This window comes from Leiobunum rupestre, chromosome 4, assembly GCF_980474605.1.
Source record: "Leiobunum rupestre chromosome 4, qqLeiRupe1.1.hap1, whole genome shotgun sequence".
Taxonomy (NCBI): domain Eukaryota; kingdom Metazoa; phylum Arthropoda; class Arachnida; order Opiliones; family Sclerosomatidae; genus Leiobunum; species Leiobunum rupestre.
The window spans coordinates 64,727,603-64,747,982 of record NC_143387.1 but is presented as its reverse complement, the minus strand read 5'-3'; the positions used below and the strand labels follow the sequence as shown (position 1 = coordinate 64,747,982).

Below are 20,380 nucleotides of genomic sequence, written 5' to 3'. Positions count from 1 at the left end.
GCTAGGCTAATACCCAAGGCATCGCCTTAGGCCTAAGTCACCAAGCGACTTTTAAAGCCATTAATTCAGGTGGCCGGGTTACAACGCGTAGGAGGGTGGTGGCAAGCCCTACATTCCACGCGAGTCAACAGCTCCCTACACTAACTATTACCTTTACCCTCAACAAGTTTATAGGGAAGGGTAAACCGAGGACCGCGAGGGAAAACCCCTTTAAGTTCCAAGTTTTCACCCAGTGCCAGAATCTGGTATCGAACCCGGCCAGCGTTGCCAGATTTTTTTGACATAATTATAGTACAAAGAGTAAAAAATTATAGTACAACAATAGAAATTATGGCACCAATATAAAATAGTATTAATTACTTTTAATTTAAAATGTTTGTTGCAAAACATGCAGATGACTATTCGCGTGTGTCGTTTCTTTATGGGGAGTGGATGTAGTCAGTAACGAATATAGCACACCGATTAGAAATTCCGATTTCTATGGTATCGACTATCGAGTGATCTGGCAACACTTGAACGAGGGCTTAATATTTCGTCACCTGAAATCCAAAACTACGTACCTATAACTATACTTTTAATTAGTATAATGTTACGTGGTTTTTGCTTTCAGGCCACGATTTTATAAATAATCAGCTAGGCTAATACCCAAGGCCTAAGTCATCAAGCGACTTTTAAAGCCATTAATTCAGGTGGCCGGGTTACAACGCGTAGGAGGGTGGTGGCAAGGCCAGCATGCCACGTGAGCCAACAGCTACCCTACACTAACTATGTATAGTTAATAAGACCTTCTTATTGTTTAGTAGTAGAAATAATGTAAATAAAAAATAGTACCAATATAGTACAATAGGTTGGAAATATGGTAAATTTTGGTACTATATAGTACACTCTCAAAATAATAGTACCATTTATAATATGAGGCAAAATTAAGGTATTTGTACTATAATTATACGTATGGCAACGCTGAAACCGGCTAAAGCGCTAACCACTCCACCAGCCCACACTTATACGAATGGTATAATTAATTTTAAATTACTTAATAATCAGAATACAACCTTAAACAATAAATAAGCACGCGCATAAATTAGATGGTGTAAGTAAATATAGATCAGGCAGAATATAAGGTCTGCGCGAACGGCGGAGGAATAGCCGGGGGAAAAGAGTGCGGGGGTGTAAAACGTCTCTGGCGCGGAGATATCCCTCCGCGAAACTTATTCCCCAGCGTACTTTTTAGAGCCATAAACACCGTGGGTCTCCATTTCCAACGAAGGCGGCTTCCTCCATTCTCTTTTTCTATCTCTTCGGGTTTTTGCCTCTCTCCGCGCCTCGCCAGGAAAAAGGCTATTACTATTTCGTTGTATTACACGTGGCCCGCGCGTTGCCAGTTATTCCGTCGCTTAACCCGTCTTTATCCGGACAGCGGAAAGTAAGCCCGCGAGACCAGCCTGCCGCTAGCTGCCGTTTCCATTAGGCAATTACAAGCGGGCCCCCGTACCTGGCCCCGCTGACTGGAGACGTTGTACCTGACGGAAGAGAAAGCTATCCTTTCTCGTTTTAGACTAGCGTCGAGGGAACCGGTAATATTCCTCCACGGACTCTGTAACGTCTAACCTCACTCGTTCGAGGGGAGAAACCTAGGTCAACAGCTTCTCTGGCCCCTTCCTCTCTTCTACATCTTCCGAGCGTTATGCCGGATAGCCCAAACTACGGGGGTTGCAGGCGGGGGCTGAATGAGACAGAGGAAGGGGCCGGGGGTGCTGGCTAACGCTGAAGTATATAATATAAGACGAATCCCCAACGCTAAAGTCCTGAATCATTAAACACCTGAGAGCCCAGCGGAGAAAGATACGTTGGATGAGACGCCTGGGAGGGGGGGGGGGATAGCAACGCGCTGCATCGCGGTAGAGAAGGGGGGGGGGACACTTTGAAGAGGAGGGAGGGGGTTGTATTTGCTCTCAGCCAAAATGAAACATCCTTCGCTACTCCCCCCTCTTTCCTCGGCCCCCCTTACATTTTCATTCTGGAATATAGTCACTACACAGCATCCTGTCTATAGCTTCTAGGGTGGGTTTCCCCTTGGCCCCTCACTGCTTGACTGTGCCATAACCAAGTTGACTTCTATTGTGTTATTTTCTTGTTTCTTTCTCGGGGGAGGGATCGACCATTTAGAAAAAGACCGAAAGAAAAAAAAAGATTTGGATTTTTTCTAGCCGAGTCTTATTTTGTGATGAATGGTTGTTGTGATTCGTGGCTTTTTCAAAACCTCGCTTTACTCGTGAGAAGTGAGAAAGAAATGAGATGTATTTTACCGTAAGTTCGTGTGAAATATTTTTGTAACTTAGACGGGTTTATTTTATTGAATGATTAATTTAGTTTACTGGTGTTTTTTATTTAACTGGAGAAGGTTTTAAAATTAAGATCGATGGATTAATTTGGAGAAATGTTCGTAGTTATGGTTATTTATAATTAAGTGAAAACATTTAATATAATATTCTGATCAGTGACCACAATTATACATTAAAGGCTTTAAAAGTCGCTTTATGACTTGGGCCTAAGGGTTGTGCCTTGGGTATTACTCTAGCTGTTTATTATTATTATTATTTAAAATTTTCCGATTCAAATTCCCTGACTATTCCCTGTTTTCCCCGACCATTTTAAGAGATTTTCGCTGACTTTTTAACGGCAAAATTTTTACGTTTTAGTTTACTTTTATCAGGAGTTAATAAATTTAAATAAGACTTATATCTCAGTAAAAATGCTATTGCAATGTTGAAAAAATTAGCCAAACTTTCAAGGAAATAAATGATAATCATAGAATTTGTCATAGATCTAGAGTAAAATTACCTTCAAAAAGTGTCAAGATAAAATTAAATTCGCTGATTTTTCTCTGAATTTTATAAATTCTTAAAATTCCCTGACCTTCCCCTGACTTTTTAGGCCCATTTTTAAATTCCCCGACTTTTCCCTGACGTGTGGATACCTAATTATTATCTTACCTCCAAATATTTTATTATTTCAAAAATTATGAATTAAATAACAATGGTTTTTTTCTATATCATTATCATTCTTCTATTTCTTTTATCTTTAAGTTTGTTTTTAATCTAAATAATGTTCAAATAGAACTATAATAAAAATTAATAAGATTTTAGTAATCTTAAAAGGCCATAAAAACATTTAAAAATTCGGTAAAAATGTCGTATTCCTCGTGACATTTAAACTATTCTGTGATCCTTTTCGTCACGTGTTAATACCTTCGAATTAAATTATCGCGAAGCCTTTTGTCAGTGCAGAATGGTATGACGGCTATAGGAAAGATCCGCTTTGTACTTTATCGCGTATTGAGCTACAAAAGGACCGCGGGGAAAGCTTAGTGTGTTTTCCCCGAAGAGCGGCGAGTTAAATATGAATAATAGAGAGAGCTCTAGTGGCAGTGGCTCACTCTTTAGCTTGTTTGCTGCCAGCGTCAAGCAAAATATCGAGGAAGAAAGAGAAAATACCTACGGAGTGTGAGGAAAAACACTGAAAAAAACGCTTCCATTTTTAATGAGCTTTTATGAGACGCCATAGAGGACGCCTCGAGGCGGGTGACGTCACGGGTATTAGATGAATCACGCGCGCCACCCTTCGTGAAAGCCGGAGGGGAGAAAAAAAGTAGATCCATTTAATTCTTAATTGTAACTTTGAAAGTCTATTTTTGGCCTATTTACGCCTGTAGAAGTGTTCCACACGTCTAACACCAACGTTCTCCGTAAGAGACAACCCTGCAGAGCGCCATATATTTTTTCCCTTCGCTATTCGAGTATTGAATTTTTCAATTCTCCGCTCTATCGCGGGGGGATTTTGTAGTAGCGGCTGCTGGGCTTGATTCATTGTACGTAACTGGAACTTCCGGTCTATCTAAACAAGCCACTTCCGGTTTTCCGGTATTGGTTTTTCAGTTCCGGAATCCTTTTACTTCGATAAAGTTTGCCCCGATAAAGTTTTTCGAATTTAATACTGAAGTTAAGAACTATATATACGTCTAGAAAATACGTCGGGAAAATTCTGCCTTTTTCGGGGTATTTTTCCAACTTAACCATTTCCAGCTCTATAAACTCGTTAGGCTTAGAAATATTTTGAAAAAAATCAGATTTAGTCTAGATCATGAGTAACATATTACCATAAGTATGGTAATAAATATGTCGGTAAGATCATTACCCACATCTTAATGTTAAAATTTTCATCGAACTAGAATCAAGACACATCCAATTTCACTTCAATTCCGTTTTAATCCAATAATTTTGATAAAATTTCCATAAAGTTGAATTTTATACATTGTAATTAGTTCAGATTTAACACATTTTAGATAAAAGTTAAATTTATCCAATATTTGAAATAATTTTGAATCAAATTGGATCTACGATTTTTGTTAGGGTATCATAAACAGAATATCAATCGTCATACTTATTAAAATTATGTTACTTATGTCCAGACATAAATAATAATCAGGTAAAAATAAATCCATAACATAGATGTCGTTACTATCGATTTTATGGCCACCGAGACAAATATTTTCTTTCGTTGTTTGTTAAAAATATTTCGTAACGATCGTCGAAGGTGGGAGCGAGACTGCAACGGTATTTTTCGGACGCTAGTTTTTGTTTTGTCAGACAATTTCGCGGACCGAAAATCAATAAGCTAAAATGACGTCGCGTGCCAGGTGACATTGTCGCCTTGCAGCGTGGCCAAGGCTGAAACGATACGAGGGGATTTGTATTCTCTCAACTGGCTAAGCCAATTGCTTCGTATACCGCACGTTTTTGACGCTGAGAGGTAGGGGGTGGCATAGATGTTTCCCCCCCACTTCATCTCGTAAGCTTAGCGATGCTGAATTTCGGCGGTAATTAGGGAAATATGTATAATCTTTGGCCCAAAATTCCCCCTAATTACTTAAGCCTATTACTTGGGGGTTAGGCAATTTCTACGGAGCGTTAGCTTTTCGCCAGGTTACGAACCACGTAAACTAATTTTCATTAGAGCTTTTTTGCTTTTTTATCCATAAACTTTCGTAATTGGCAATTTGACTAGTTTGGTGAAAACCGTATTTTTCGGAGGGTATTATTTATGGTGGGTTTTCTGGATTGGAGGGCCTGGTAAAATCCAGAAAAAAGGACGTATAATAAATATTCTAGAATTTAATTTTCGTTTCAATCTTATAATTGTCTTTGAAGAACTTTGAAATTATTAAATTTAAACGCTTGTAATTTAAATTGTCGGTTAACATAATCTAATTGCCATAGTGAAAAGTTACTACTTAAACAGACAAACTCTAATCTCGTTGACTGCTAGACGTATCTATGGTCACAGAAAAGCGTGGGACTGATCACTCCCTTGATTATTAAATCAATATTTAGTCTGACTTAATTCAAATCTGTAGCTTTGATTGTAAAAATATTAAAAATGACTAAATTAATTATTACATTTTTAATTTTTATTATTAAGATTAAACCATAATGAAGTCTGATTAAATTAAAATCTGCTATATACGGATTAAAATTATTAAAACTTGATTAAATGTTTAATTTTTATTATTACGTATAAGAAAATGATTGATCAAATTTGATTCCAAATTATATCCTAAATTGGGTAGATACTAATTCGACTATTATCGAAAATTACAATAAAAAATGTTCTAGATATTTGATCCATTTACAACGTATAAAGTTTAAAATTATTTGTATTCAAACTGCATCTTGATTCCGGTTGGATCCAAATTTGGGTATAGGATCAAGTCGTTTTCGTCGGGGTGACGTGATATTTCTAAGAACGTACCCTTGACGTATCGCGTTTTCGTTATTTATCTACAAAATAAATACTCTTTAAATGTTTCAAAATTGCAAATAGCAATTCAAAATAGATCGTGAAATTCGGCGCATTCCGTACAAGAGTAAGGAAAGCGGAATATCTTTCTTTACTAAATATTTACAAGCGTAATATTCCCAGGCGGGCATTCGTCTTTCGTTTTACAAGGAGAGTTAAGTAAACGATCTATTCCTTCCACGTTGCTTATTTTTAAGCCTTTGCCGCGGTGATAGATTTTAATAGCCGTTGTTTGCTTAAAAAAGACGAATCGCTGTCGGAATATTACCGTACCTGCGGGAGTCTTTTAAGCTATTCCCTTCGCCCAATAAGAGACTTGCATATTTTATGACGTAAACATTGAGAAAAGCTGTTATCAACAGCAACCCGCGTATCTCCCTCTCTCTCTTTGCTCCGGCCCTATGATCGCTTACCGACGCCGACGCCACATAGCGGCGGAATTCCGCACGAAACGAGGAATTGATCCCCATAGACTGCACGGCCGATTTAAAATATATCCCTTGGAGACTGATTAAAATGTACGAAAGCGTATCTAATTGGTTGTTTTCTCGCCTACGTCACGCGTAAAATCGGATTTTTTTGCCTTCGTTCGCCACGATGTTTGATTTATATTTCAAGTAATGAAAAGGCGTTTCTTGGATTTTGGTGTTACCTGGATATATCACTTCGACATTTTTCTGGCCACAAATGGCTTTTACTGCCCCCGCTAACAAACAGGAAACCTCGTGCTTTTAATACTATAACAGGGTTGCCACAAAATTTTCAGATTCAAAGTCCCTGACTATTCCCTGTTTTCCCTGACCATTTTAAGAGATTTTCCCTGACTTATTAAGGTCAAAATTTTTCTTATATATTTTACTTTTATCAGATGTTAATAAATTTAGATGGACTTATAGTAAAAAGGTTATTGCAATGTTGAAAAAATTAGCCAAACATTCGAGGAAATAAATGATAATCGTAGAATTTGACATAGATCTAGAGTTAAATTACCTTCAAAAAGTGCCAAGATAAAATTGAATTCCCTGACATTTCCCTGACTTTTTAGGCCCATTTTTAAATTCCCTGAATTTTTACCAATTCTTAAAATTCCCTGACATTTCCCTGACTTTTTAAGTCCATTTTTAAATTCCCTGACTTTTCCCTGTTTTCCCTGACGTGTGGCAACCCTGTATAATTAATCCTAGCTTGGATGTAGCTCATGTTTGGTAAATATAATTCCAATGTCAATTTTTCTCGGTTGCAAACATGAAAAGGGAAAATTTTCTAATCGGGAAATCGCGTTTAAATAAAGTTAGAGTTCATTTTAATCTGAGTTACAAAGATTTCGATCCAAAAGATCGCCTGCTTAGGCTGCATCCGAGTAAAGCAAGAGGATTATAACAGGGCTACTTATATTTGAATCTGGTATTTTTTTAAATATGGATAAGCGTTTATTAAATTTAATTATTTAGGCATGATTTTCTAAAGCTATTTCTTTAAAATGGCTCTTTGAACAAATATAATTTTCATTTTCATTTCATTCATATTTTAAAAGTAGTCTCAGAATTCAAGCACAAAGTTAACCATCGAGTATTCCGGAATCCAGAGGTGAAAATGTTTCAATAGACTGTTCTAGAAATTCCTATCTAAGCCGACAGAACCCTGCACAAAGACTACATTGGTATTAAACACTCGGCTTATGCTCAGCCTATTTTGGCTGACATTTTCCAAAGCACCAGGCATAATGTAGATATTTTTATTTATAGCTAAGGTAGCCCGCATTAGGAGTTTTCCCAAATATAGTAATATTATAAATTTAATATTTACAGACGCAATCCGATATCATAATTATTCTCGAGGTAGGCTAGATCAGCGGTTCTCAAAAAGGGTTCCCTGGGGTTCCGTGGAAGGGTCAGAGGGGTTCCGAGAATTCGCAGCGTGGCCATCTTTGTTTGTGTCAAGAGACTTTTAAGATAAGTAAAAAAATATTAGTTGGGGCTCCGCCAGAATTAGGTGGAGAATTTAGGGTCCCATAGCAAAAAAAATTGGGAACCACTGGGCTAAATGCCTCCCTCCACCATTAGAGTGAAGCCTACTTAGCCTACCACCTAGATCCGCCACTAATTTCACTGCATATATTGGTTGGTTTAAAAAATTAATTTGATCAAGGTTTCGCACTATTATCAAGATATTAAGTAAAAATATTTGCAGATTTCTTAGATAATAATAATCAACACCACTTTAGGCATAAGTCAGCCAGCGACCTTCAATGCCATTAACTCAAGTGGCCGGGTTACTATGCGTATGAGGGTGATGGCAAGCCCTTCATGCCGACCGACCGACCTGCTCCCTACACCTAGGAGCCACAAACACAAAGAGAACGCAGCTAGCCTTTAAACACGCTAACGCAGAGTTGTGTACAAATTTCATTGGACGAGCCTTACCCTCAACGTTTTACGGAAAGGGAGAAGACAATTTCCGAATTTTCCCCTTCCGACGGCAGCAGGCGCTTTAGCGTCTAACCAATGAAAAATGTACGCGAGAAAATACACGACTTTTGACGGGTTGCATTCTCCTTGTGTTTGTTGCTCCTACACTAACTATTACTGTTAACCTCTACAAGATTTGATGGAAAAGAGAAACCGAAGAACTAGGGGGTTAAAACCCCTTTCCTTGGTTCAATAATAATCTGTCCAAACCTTCGTGGGATAATTTATAGAATGGTCTATTATAATTACAAGCACGCTGCGATGCTCGCGAGAAAAAGGGCGCAACGTCATAAGTTATACTTTTTACCGCAAAGCGAACCAGCCGTAAGGAGCGCTTTTAAAAATGTCTGGAGAAGAGAAACTTAGATCCGCGCGGATAATTTATTTCCGCTGGGCGGCGGCGGCGGCGGCGGCGGTAGCGTACAAAGTTTGTCGTATACCACGAGCGAAACGAGGAAGAAAAACTATAGCGAAACGAGCCAATTTTGTTGTTGACTCAACGAAAATAAAATATAAAATCGGGATGGTGCGGCGTTGGGTTTCTCCTTCGTCCGGCGGGTCGTCATGCTTGACCCGTTTTTCGGGGGTGTCCCCCTTCCAAGAACCCCCTGGATAGACTTCTTTGCCGTCAAGCTCTCGTATTTTTTTCTGTCTCTCTCTCGTTGAGCTACTGGTTGGTGGGCGACCACGGAGGACGAGGAGAGCGCGTGGGAGTCTCAACCGGCGGCGGAAGGCAAGATAGATACGGCTGGGAAGTCCGTCCCTCGGGACGCCGGTGATTGACTGTCGTTGGCGCGCTTGCGCGGGGCTCTGATCTTGCCCGCTCTCTTCGCTCTAATTGGCATCGACCATGGAACGGGCCGATTTCGCCGCCAAGACGGAGGGGTGGGCGCCGAGATCAAGCCCCCGTTTTGTCTTTGCCGCGACCCCGACCGAGGACCATCTCATCCTTCTCTTCCATAAACCATATTATTCTTTCACGACAGTTTCGCCCATAGATTTTTCTTCCTACAGATTTTTTTCTTATTACACGCGGTATTTTTTTTCTAGCGCATGGGCGCCTAGTTTTTTTTTGAGACAATCAGTGTAAGCGCACTTCGTTTTAAGATTATTATTGGTCTCGTTATAGACGCCGGTGGTTTGCTCGAAAATGGGTTCCCCGGGAAATTGCTCCGAGCGAATTTTACGTTCCGCGGCATTTTAACTTTTGACATTTATCTCGGTTGGAGGATAAGTTTTTAAAATTGCTTGACTAACGAGGAGACATCCCGAGGTGTTTCTCCACGATTTTTTTCAAACTCGGTGGTTAAGTAGACCTTCATGTACCATGAAAGCTCCTAAAGGGAAAAGTTTCAATGGCCATTCGTTTTGCCATGGCAACCAAAAACGTTTTTCACAGCTCAAGTTTAAACTTTCTCTACGTAACCCCCGAGTTTGAAAAATATCTCGAATAAACACCTCGGGATGCCTCCTTGTAAGTTAAAGGTCCAGATAACATTTTTAAAAATTTGAGCCGAACTTCAGGTAGCTCCTCCCCTTCCGCCACGTGACTCAGGTGTACTTTTCTGCTTTTGGAAACACGTGTTTGTGTCCTCGAAAATACAAACTTTTCTGTTCCCCCTCTAATTGTATTAAGAATGCAATTTGATGTTTTTAAAGAGGTTTACGATGTAATTCTATCCTAATTATAAATGGCGAATGTTTCCTAGAGTCAGACTATAAGTTTACATTTATGTTTCGTAAAAGTGTGCCAATTACATACGAAAATGTTAAATCAAATTAGATTCAAAAATTATTTCCAAAATTGGGTAGATCCTAATTGGGCTTTGGACGATATTTAAATCGAAAAATAAGATATCTTTAATCTAATAACTTTATATCGATTTGATGAAAATTATTTAATATTTTTTAAGACGCATATTTATCTCGCTAGAGGCGCTTATCAATAGATGCTTTTATAAAATAAAATTCAGGTGGCCTGGTTACAACGCGTAGGAGGGTGGTGGCCAGCCCTTCATACCACGTGAGGCAATAGGTCCTTACATTAGCTATGATTCAGTGATGTCACAGAGCTAAGAGTAATTATTTCGAATACCTGACACCCTACTGGAACTTAATTATAGAGTCATGATCCAACCGTATAGTTTACATTTATAAAAAAAAATTGCAAGATCCTAATCTTAGTTATTAGTTGACATAGACCCGTGTGGTTCGTTGGGTATTAGCTTAGCTGATTATTATTATTATTGACCTTTTACAAAACGCCTGTTCTGTAGTTAAGCCCCGAGAAAAAGACTGAATTTACAGATCTGTTGACACCTTTGTTTAGAATAATCTGGGACCCCTGGAATACATCGTACAAATTTATAGAGCGGATTTTTACGAAACTTGGAACCTCTCTTTATATCTCCATACAGAGGGGCTAATATGAATTCAGTGTTACTTTTTTTTATATATTTTTACTATTTTCACCGTGAGGTGGTGAAAAGGGAGAGAGAAGGCTATTCTCAATTTAAAAGTGGTCATCAATTCTCGTTAGGGCCATCTGGCGGCGTTGGCGATGACGTTGGCGGCTGGGCGGGAGTGTTCTGGATGCGCTCGGGTTCAAAAACCAAACAACCCGTGACGTATTGGGGGCGAGGGCTTCCATCCAACGCGAAGAGGAGAAGATATAACGCGCCATATTCCTTCAATGGAGAGCTGGAAAAAGATTTCCACCTTGATTCGGCGGCGGTAGATGTCGCTGGCAATATAATATATTCCGGCACCTCTCGAGTGCGTCACGTGTCCTCGTAGATCCCCCGTCGAGATATTTGGCCCCGGACGCCACTATTAAGATCGGATCAAAATCAAAACCATTTTCCCCTGGCCCGTCTTTACGTCTATCTCGGTCCACCCATAGTGACAATTAACGGCGCAGACCGTACCTGACTGGGGGACCTTTAACGGTAGTGTCGGGTTAAAGGGTAGGGTGGCCATTTTTTCCGCGCTCTCGCGCTTCTAATGATCTGTTGTGTGTATGGTTGGAGCGCCTCGGCGGATAGGAAGATTATATTTAGGAGGAAAAATGGAACGATGTTTCGGGGTTCGGAGAGGAAGTCTCAGATAACGGCGGCTTTGTCAACCTTTTTTTCCTCCTACAGGGAAGAGTAGGTTTCGCGTCCAGCTCACCCCTTGAATATGCATCGCTCCTCTGGCCAGTGACGTACGCCGATAGCGCGTCAATCTAACTGTCGAATATATCGCCCGTTTTCCCTACCGACGATTTTATTCGCTTTCATTGTTACAGTTTTTCCTTACTGGAGCTTATAACGGGACCGTTCTACTAGATTTAAAGAATGTACTTTTAAAGGGAGCATGATCTCTCATATTTATCCGTGGAACAACGTCCGTGTAACCAGCTTTAACGGAATCTAAGGGTGATTGGCGCTTGTTACTTTAGTTTCTACTTTAAATGAGACTGTATTGAATTTAAGTAAAAGTTTTAAATTTCTGGTTCGAAGATAACCAAATGAACGTCTGTTGAAGAGTTCTAAGCGCGGTAAATTTACCGCATTTCCATGGTCTATTTTATAACAAGCTGGAAGCATTATTTTAAATATTTACAAAAACACAAAATTTCAATATTTACAATAAATTTTAAAAGTCTTATTTTTCAGATGTTAAATTATTCCATTGGAATATAATTTCTTTTCCGAAGAGCAGTGGACCAGCGTTTGCCCATACCACGGATATTTTGGTCTGTTTTTGGGTGCAAGAACTACCAAATGAAATTCGACAAACCGCTGATTATATGTTATAAAATATACTGAGATCATTAGAGAATAGTGTTAACTGTTAAACTGACTTTATAAAATAGCGTATCAGAAACTATTATCAATTTAAATTCATCATTTCCAAATTGCCTTTAATTGAGAGTAATATTAACTATGCATGGTTTGATTAATTTAAGAAAATAAATACATTTTAACAAAATTATAACAAAATTAATAATCTCTATAATTTCCCTCCATATTTAAGGTCCCTAATTTATACTGGTTTTGCAGTTTGTCTAGCATTGAATGAATTAATGAATATTTATTTGATCTATGTTTTTTTGTACAAATCCCTTTTAAATCAGGGATAAATCCAATTAAATAAAAACAAAAACTACACTTTCTCTGATAGCAAAATAAACATATAGTATAAAAAAGAACTACAAAATATTTACAATATTTACAGGTTGTACATTGGAATTAAAAAATAAAATTGAATTTCAAGTTTACGATACAGAAGTGGGGAGCCCCCCTACCGGTCCAGGAAGAAGTAACGCCATAACCATTTTAGGTAAATTTAAAAAGATAACCTACATTATTTCTCAACGTCTTATTGAATATCGGGAGAGTGAAACTTTGTGAAGGACCCACTCAACGCGCCGGAGATAGGAACCTTAGATTAGGGCGTCCCCCAAAATCCGTGAAACTGAAATCTCCGATGCAAAAACGTGGTCCATTGTTTCGGGTGGATAAGGGGGGGATTACGTTGACACAATGGAGGGGGGGTTGGAAGACGCACCCAGTCGGTAGATGGCGCGCGTCTCCTTCCGGCGCGAGTGGCGGCCCCGCTCGGGATAAGCCACCTTGCCCTGCCCCTTCTTCCTTCCGCTCGCGCGTCTAATGAGTTTCCTCTTGGCTCGAGCAATCTTTCTCCCTCCATAAAGCCGACTAATCCTTTAAATCCAATGAGCGCGCTCGCCAGGACGCTACATTTAAATCTATAAAGCACGCGGCACCCCCCCTCGACGATTCTATCCTCGTCTTCGGAAGCGAGGACATTGGCGCGGAAAACCCCCCTTCCAGGCGTACTCCCAATTACAACATTTTAACGTTATTGTTATTTTTGGAAAATTAAGAAAAAATTTGTCCGGATGTCCTTAATTCAAAGCGCGTTTATTCCGCAACCAAAAAGGATTTATACTCCTAGTATACGTTCGCGTCGCCATCTGACGTAGCGAATAAATGCGGAGCTTTTAGAAAATTTATTTTATGGTCCTACCTGTCTATGATGACTGGGTCCGACGGGGTTTCGTTGCGATTTCCGCAGCTTTTCTTATCACAACATCGACTGATAAAAAGATACAAAAAGGTTTTTGGTATTAGTATTCAGCCATTTCTTATCATAACATCGACTGACATAAAAGAACAGTGAGGCTTCCTTATATTAGTATTCAACTTTCTTTGTCTGACAAAAAGATAAAGTAACGTTCCCTATAGTATTATTCAACTATTTCTTATCACAACATCGACTTTCAAAAGACCAAAAAATGTTCCTTATATTATTATTCAAATCTTCTGGAAAAAATATAACAAGAAGTTCCTATATTAGTAATAAACTTTTCTGACAATAGATACGGGAAAGTTCCATATATTAGTATTAAACGTTTCTGACAAAAGGTATAGAAACGTTTCCAATATTAGTATTCAATTTTTCTGACTAAAGATACGGAAAAGTTCCCAATCTTAGTATTCAATGTTTCTGACAAAATGAACAGAAAGAACGGTACATTTATCTTAATTCTAAAAGTCAGCAGTGTAAAACAATTTGGTTAGAAATAATAAATATTATATTTAATATACCTGCACATAACTTCGTGTGTCAACAGTACTCTGCACATTTCCGGGTTTTTGTCTTGACCTTCGTAAACTATCGCCTGCAAAGAAATAAGTTATTAATATTAACGTATATTTTAAAATCGGTATAGGCTTCACCAATCATTAATTTATGCCATCAACTTTTTAATATAAAAAGTACATTTAAAAGCGGTAAATTGGAACCCAGAGTTTCTCGTAAAAAACGGCCAATATAATACAATAGAACACCCCCAAAAAACCTCAAAAGTCGCGACACAAAACGAGAGGTCGTGCGAACAAATACATTGTCAATCTGTTTCCATCCAAGGAAGCAAATAATTTCATAACCATAACAGGTTTCCATCTATATATACAGCAATCAAGGCCCAATTCAAAACGAGACCACCACTGCACCCCTCCTTTAACAACGCTTCCTGGATACCCTGATAAACCGTATTCGTAAACGATAAATTATCCGTCGCTCTCTGTGGCGCCTAAATTAAGGCCCACAGTGGCACAATGAAAAACGTAGACACGTTTCCATTAGGCCGGTGCTACAAGGTGGCGCTAGTTGATGTCGTAACCGCCTAAGCGTCAAACGCGAGCCATTACCAGAGTCGCGCTCACAATGGGACCTTTTTTAATTCGCGCGCGTGCGTACAGTTTGTATCGCGGAACAGTAGCCTACTTCCCGACCACAGGACCCTTCGTAAAAGTGTCATTGCAATAACAGGTGGCCCGAAAGTGAAGGGAGGGGGGTGGGTTCGGGGAGAGCAGCGTGGCGGAACGGGACGTGGGCCCATCTGCCCCCTTTGCCGGCGAAATTTGTGGGCTCCCTTTTATATTTGTCTCGTATTGTTCGGAAGAGTAACTCTAAACTGAATGTACCGTTTTATTGTCTATTTTTTTTGTTCCGTACGAGGGGTATAGGTTGGTGGCTACTGTCTCGGGGTCTTTTCCCGAACAAGTGTACCCACCCTATAGATTTAAAGAGAGCAGACCCCCCTTCGCTTTCTAGTGTGATTTGTTTGCATTAGTCGCTTCGAATCTGTCGGCGATTGTTTGATCATCTCAAATCCTGCCCCTGTATCGATGCTTTTCCTTTTTACAAAGTTGTAAAACGGAAGGGTGTAATTCGGGGGACAGAGTGCCCGGATCTGTGCCAGTCCATATGTTGTCTATTCAGTGTGTACGTTACAAGTAGTCGTTGGGGCCCCTTCTTCAAAACGTGCCAGCCACTTCAAGGATATCCCGTTGGGTTTTTGCGGTGTACTATTGGGCCAATTTCAATGGCACTAGATTGCCACGTGTTTCGTATAGGTCTGTGCACTTGAATTTAATTGAGCTGGTTACACTTTGTCGTTCTTGTAGCTAGTATTGGACTGCGTGCAGCCTAGAAAATCTACCATAAGAAGTGACGGCATTGTATACATTTTCGTTTAATTTCACAATGTAGTGTTATCATAAGAATGCCAATATGGTAAACTATTAGCAAGGTCCGATCTTCACCACGAAAACAAAAAATTGCGTCCAAAGGTAGAGACGTTTAAAACGGTTTAAAAAAACTTAACTCTTACTTTGGCAAAATAAATAATAAATTCATTTAAAAAAATACTTGATCCGACTCTAGAGGTAATATTTTCAGAATTTAAATAAAAAACTAATTTTCTGAATGTTGACTTAATTTGAGATTTTGAGCCCATAGGCAAATAAAATAATATCTCGACTATGCGACACAACAATTTGCTTCTTTGATGGTATTTTTATTTTTAGTCATTTCTACTCTAAGTCTCGTCTTTTTAAAAATTTTCTGTTTTTTCATTTATCCTCTTTTCGTTATTTTTTGTTTTGTCATTTTATCAGTTTGCTGTTTTGTCATTTCTCCCTTTTTCATCATTTTATAGGTTTGCAGTTTTGTCATTTCATCCATTTCATTATTTCATCAGTTTGCTGTTTTGTCATTTCTCCCTTTTCATAATTTCATGAGTTTGCTGTTATGTAATTTCTCCCTTTTAATGAATTATCAGTTTTCTGTTTTGTCATCTCTCCCTTTTTCATCATTTCATCATTTTACTGTTTAGTCATTTCTCCTTTTTCATCATTAAATCATTTTGCTGTTTTGTCATTTCTCCCTTCCCATAATTTCATCATTTTGCTGTTTTGTCATTTCTTCCCTTTTCATCGTTTTATCAGTTTGCTGTTTTGTTATTCTCCCCTTTTCATCATTTTATCAGTTTCCTGTTTTGTCATTTCTCCCCTTTTCATCATTTTATCAGTTTCCTGTTTTGTCATTTCTCCCCTTTTCATCATTTTATCAGTTTCCTGTTTTGTCATTTCTCCCCTTTTCATCATTTAATAATTTTTCTGTTTGTCATATCTTCCTTTTTCATCATTTTACGATTTGGTGCTGATCTATAACCGGGTAGATAGGTGGCGAGGTACATTTTTTTCTATCGAGTCTTTTGCCGAATACTTTTCACCTGATCCGTCGATTGAGTGCCCCTATCCCCCGCTTTCTTCGATAGACAGTTTTAAGCGATAATTTCGCTATACCCGCGAAAGGAGATTTTGAACGTTCTAAAGAACGTTGATGCAGGGAGAGACGCCATGCTAGAAGGGGGGAGGGAAATTTGGATGACACCTGGGAAAGACTTAAGCGCAAAACTAGAGCTCGTCGAGGAATGGGGCTGATGGGAGAAGAGGGACTTAATGGAGTTTTTTTTCCATCCGCTTCAGTTTTTTTAACCTCCCTCACTCTCTCTCTATCTCTCTCTCTCTCTCTCTCTCTCTCTCTCTCTCTCTCTCTCTCACTCTCTCTCTCTCTCTCTCTCTCTCACTCTCTCTCTCTCTCTCTCTCACTCTCTCTCTCTCTCTCTCTCACTCTCTCTCTCTCTGAGCTGTAAAGATGGAGAGAAAACCCGTGCCACTTTTTACCCTCTAAACGAGCGTTCTACTTTGCTTGAGAGGTTTGCATTAAGAGGAAATATACAGTGTGATCCATAAGTATCCGAACCCTTGAAATAGTTTGTACGGTTTTACGTAGTATTAACTTTAACCTTGGACAAATGAAATATTGGAAACTGGGAGAACGTTAGGTCTAATTTATCTTTCACTTGTCATCTAACCCAAACCTGTTCTTTGTATTTGGGCACTTTGGCCTATGATTCGTATCCATTGTTTATTTATAATCGAAATAAAATTTTGGGGGTAATTTAGGGTAGTGTTGTAAGTCGGAAAATGACTAAGGCCTTTTTTTACGGAAAATTTTTCGTATTTTTCCGAAAAAAATAAACAAAAGTTTTAATTCCGTGATTAGTCTAATATATTGTTTGCAAATTTAAATAAAGAGGAATTTTCGCCTCATTTTTTCGAATCTAAAAGTAAAACTTAACCTCTAGACTAGTTTAAACTGATTAACAATGTAACACTATTAATGTTTTGTAGTATGTTTACTGATATTAGACATTTTATATCGATACAAATTTAAAAACATTAAAAACCCTTAAAAAGTAATTTATGTTTCAATTTTTTATTTTTCCGATTGGCGGAAAATTTTCCGCATTTTATTTTTCCGGAAAATTAACAACACTAATTTAGTGATAACTTTTAGTTTTCCTACAGAATGGTTGGTACGCACTCAGTATGAAAAAAATCTAAATGTGGATGGAGATAAATTTGTGATGCAAATTTTCTCTTTTTTTCAACGTTGATTAAATCTCGCGTTCGCTTGGCAGCTCAACAGATGGAGTTAAGGTGCTAATAGACGGAAGAAGGAAAGTGAATGAAAATGGGACGACCCATTTTCGGGGATTCGCAGCCCCTGGGTTTTCGCTGCTGTATACAAATCTAGTTATTTCGGGCCCTCTGTTGGGGAACAATTACTGGCCTGGGGTGTTATTTTTTGCATAGATCAAATCGCTCTCAATGCGAAGGCGTCTATTGTTGTATCAAAAACGAATTACATCCGTCAGAACATATTCATCACATAATCCGTGACCTTTGCTCCTATTCGTAACTTCAATTTCATATTAGTTCACGTTGAAATTTTGGAAATCCAATGAGACATTTATTAAATTTTAATACTTTTTAAATCTCAAAGGTTGAATTCGTTCGTGATAATTTTATAAGAAATGTAAAAATTATCAAAAGGGTTATATTTTCGTGCTATGCAAGATGGTATTTATGACTTTGTTGAGTCGAGTTTTAGCGTTGTTCCAAATCCCGCCACACGGGCTGCCAATATGTTAGAGATCGCCTTAAAACAGTCATGCTGTCTAAGTATAAACCATGGAGTAACCCACTCACATAGAGCGGAAGACTCTATGGAAGCGCATGAAACATTGATTGTAACGGGTCAACTTGTTTTCGAGGCGTGAATAAATATAGTCCGAAGAGCGATGGTGTTGTTTTTACATTTTTTAGAGTATAAACTTACTATTTTATCCAGTTATTAGACCAACTTGTTTATTTCACGCCTCGAAAACATGACGTTACGTACGCAAAGTGTTAACAAGTTTCGCTGATAGCCTTAAACTCTATGTGAGTGGTTTACTCTATGGTATAAACAATACTGTATTTAATTATACTAAGGGAGACTACCTATGTATACACGATCCACGGTAGAGTTGAAAACTTGAAATAGGAAAATTTCCACTATTTTCCAGAAAACTACCAAGGTATTTTTTTCGGATAATTTTCCGTATTTTCCCGAAAAAAGGAAAATGTTTTCATTCGATTAGTAGCCTAATAATGTTTGCAAATTAAACTTCGCGGCATTTTCGCCTAATCCAAAAGTAAAGCTAAATCTCTAGACAATTTAAAAGTAATATATGTATCAATTTTTTATTTTTCTGATTTGCGGAAAATTTTTAGGACTGGGGAATTTTTTTTAATATTTTTCAACATTTAATTTATCCGAAAAATTAACAACTCTAATCCGCGTGCACCATTATAAAATTTTCCCTGACTCGAGGGGGGGGAGATAAACTTCACCGGCGCATCGGAACGCGACGGGGATTATTAGCAACGCTAAAAATCGTGTCCACATATTCATTCTCCATAAGCGTTAATAAAAAACTAGTTTGTGCTCTTCTTAATAATTGCGCTGACTTATCAAATTCACCCATATCATTTTCCTTTGTCCCTTTGAAAGTAAAATAGTGCTTTTTTCAACTTGTTGTGTCACAAGGTTTTAGATCAAGTAAAGGTCACCGTGTTATTTTGAAGACGAAGAAGACAAAGGTAGTGGGGGCTTTGCACTCTACTTTCGGGGCCAAACTGCAGGGGCGAGATATAGCCTGGTTTGTGCCTGGATTCGGGCAGTTGATTTTATGAGGCGATTTATCTGTCCGGGCGTTAAAGATGTCACCTCCCCTCCACAACGCGCACTGCTTTCCTTTCTCTATAGCCTTTTACTGGCGCCGCTGTTCCCGCATATGTACGTGTCTATAAAGAGAGCCAGAGGTGTGTGTGGAAGATGGCTACTACTTTTAGGCCCGAAAACCTTTCAGAGAGCTAAAAACGCGTCTTCCGACTTTTCTACTTCTTCCGAAATGACAGTGTCTCGGATACCTGCTCAAACCCAGGGATCGTTCCTAAATATTTGCTCAACCATCCTTTCATTCGTTGGTTATTACATTAGTATATATTACTTGTCGACGTTAGCTGGAGTTACGCTTATGACGTTATAATATTAAAAATCCCTGTGACGTTATAAGATTAAAAATCCCTGTGACGTTATAAGATTAAAAATTCCTGTGACGTTATAAGATGAAAAATCCCTTATGACGTTATAAGATTAAAAATTCCTTATGACGTTATAATATTAAAAACCCTGTGACGTTATAAGATTAAAAATCCCTGTGACGTTATAAGATTAAAAATCCCTGTGACGTTATAAGATTAAAAATCCCTGTGACGTTATAAGATTAAAAATCCCTTATGACGTTATAAGATGAAAAATCCCTTATGACATTATAAGATGAAAAATCCCTTATGACGTTATAAGGTTAAAAATTCCTTATGACGTTATAAGATGAAAATTCCCTTATGAAATCCTAAGAACAAAATTCCTTATGACGTTTTAAGATTTAAAATCCCCATTGGCTGATATAAAATATTTAAATTTTGTATTCTACAATGGCGAAATTCCCCTCTTTACTACTATTTAACAAGTTTCCCTTGTGACGGCCGAAACGAAATCCAAGAATACGGATTGGCCACATCCACCAGCACGAGGCACGTTGAATAGGAGGAGCTATTCAATTTTAACCCATATTTTTCAAACGCCGGGATGGCCCTTTAAGAAAGTTAACCAAGAAGAGCAAAGTCACCGTATTTTCCCCCACCTGGTGAGAACAGCCTTAACGCGTGGTCCCCGAGACCGAAATAGTAGTGGCGTAGCGTTATTTTCCTCGGTACACGGACCAGGGACATCCACAGAGAAGA

The 20,380-nt window shown here is 38.5% G+C and overlaps 1 protein-coding gene across 3 annotated transcripts in view; it reads right to left on the bottom strand.

Moving 5' to 3' along the window:
• kn (EBF transcription factor knot) overlaps positions 1-20,380 on the bottom strand; it is a 96,051-nt gene that overhangs the window by 57,644 nt on the left and 18,027 nt on the right. For all 3 annotated transcript variants that reach the window (XM_090172500.1, XM_090172501.1, XM_090172502.1), the window contains exons 5-6: positions 13,940-14,013; positions 13,359-13,427 (exon numbers count right to left, since the gene is read on the bottom strand). In XM_090172500.1, coding sequence (XP_090028626.1) covers positions 13,359-13,427; positions 13,940-14,013 — 143 coding nt within the window. The remainder of the gene's footprint in view (positions 1-13,358; positions 13,428-13,939; positions 14,014-20,380) is intronic.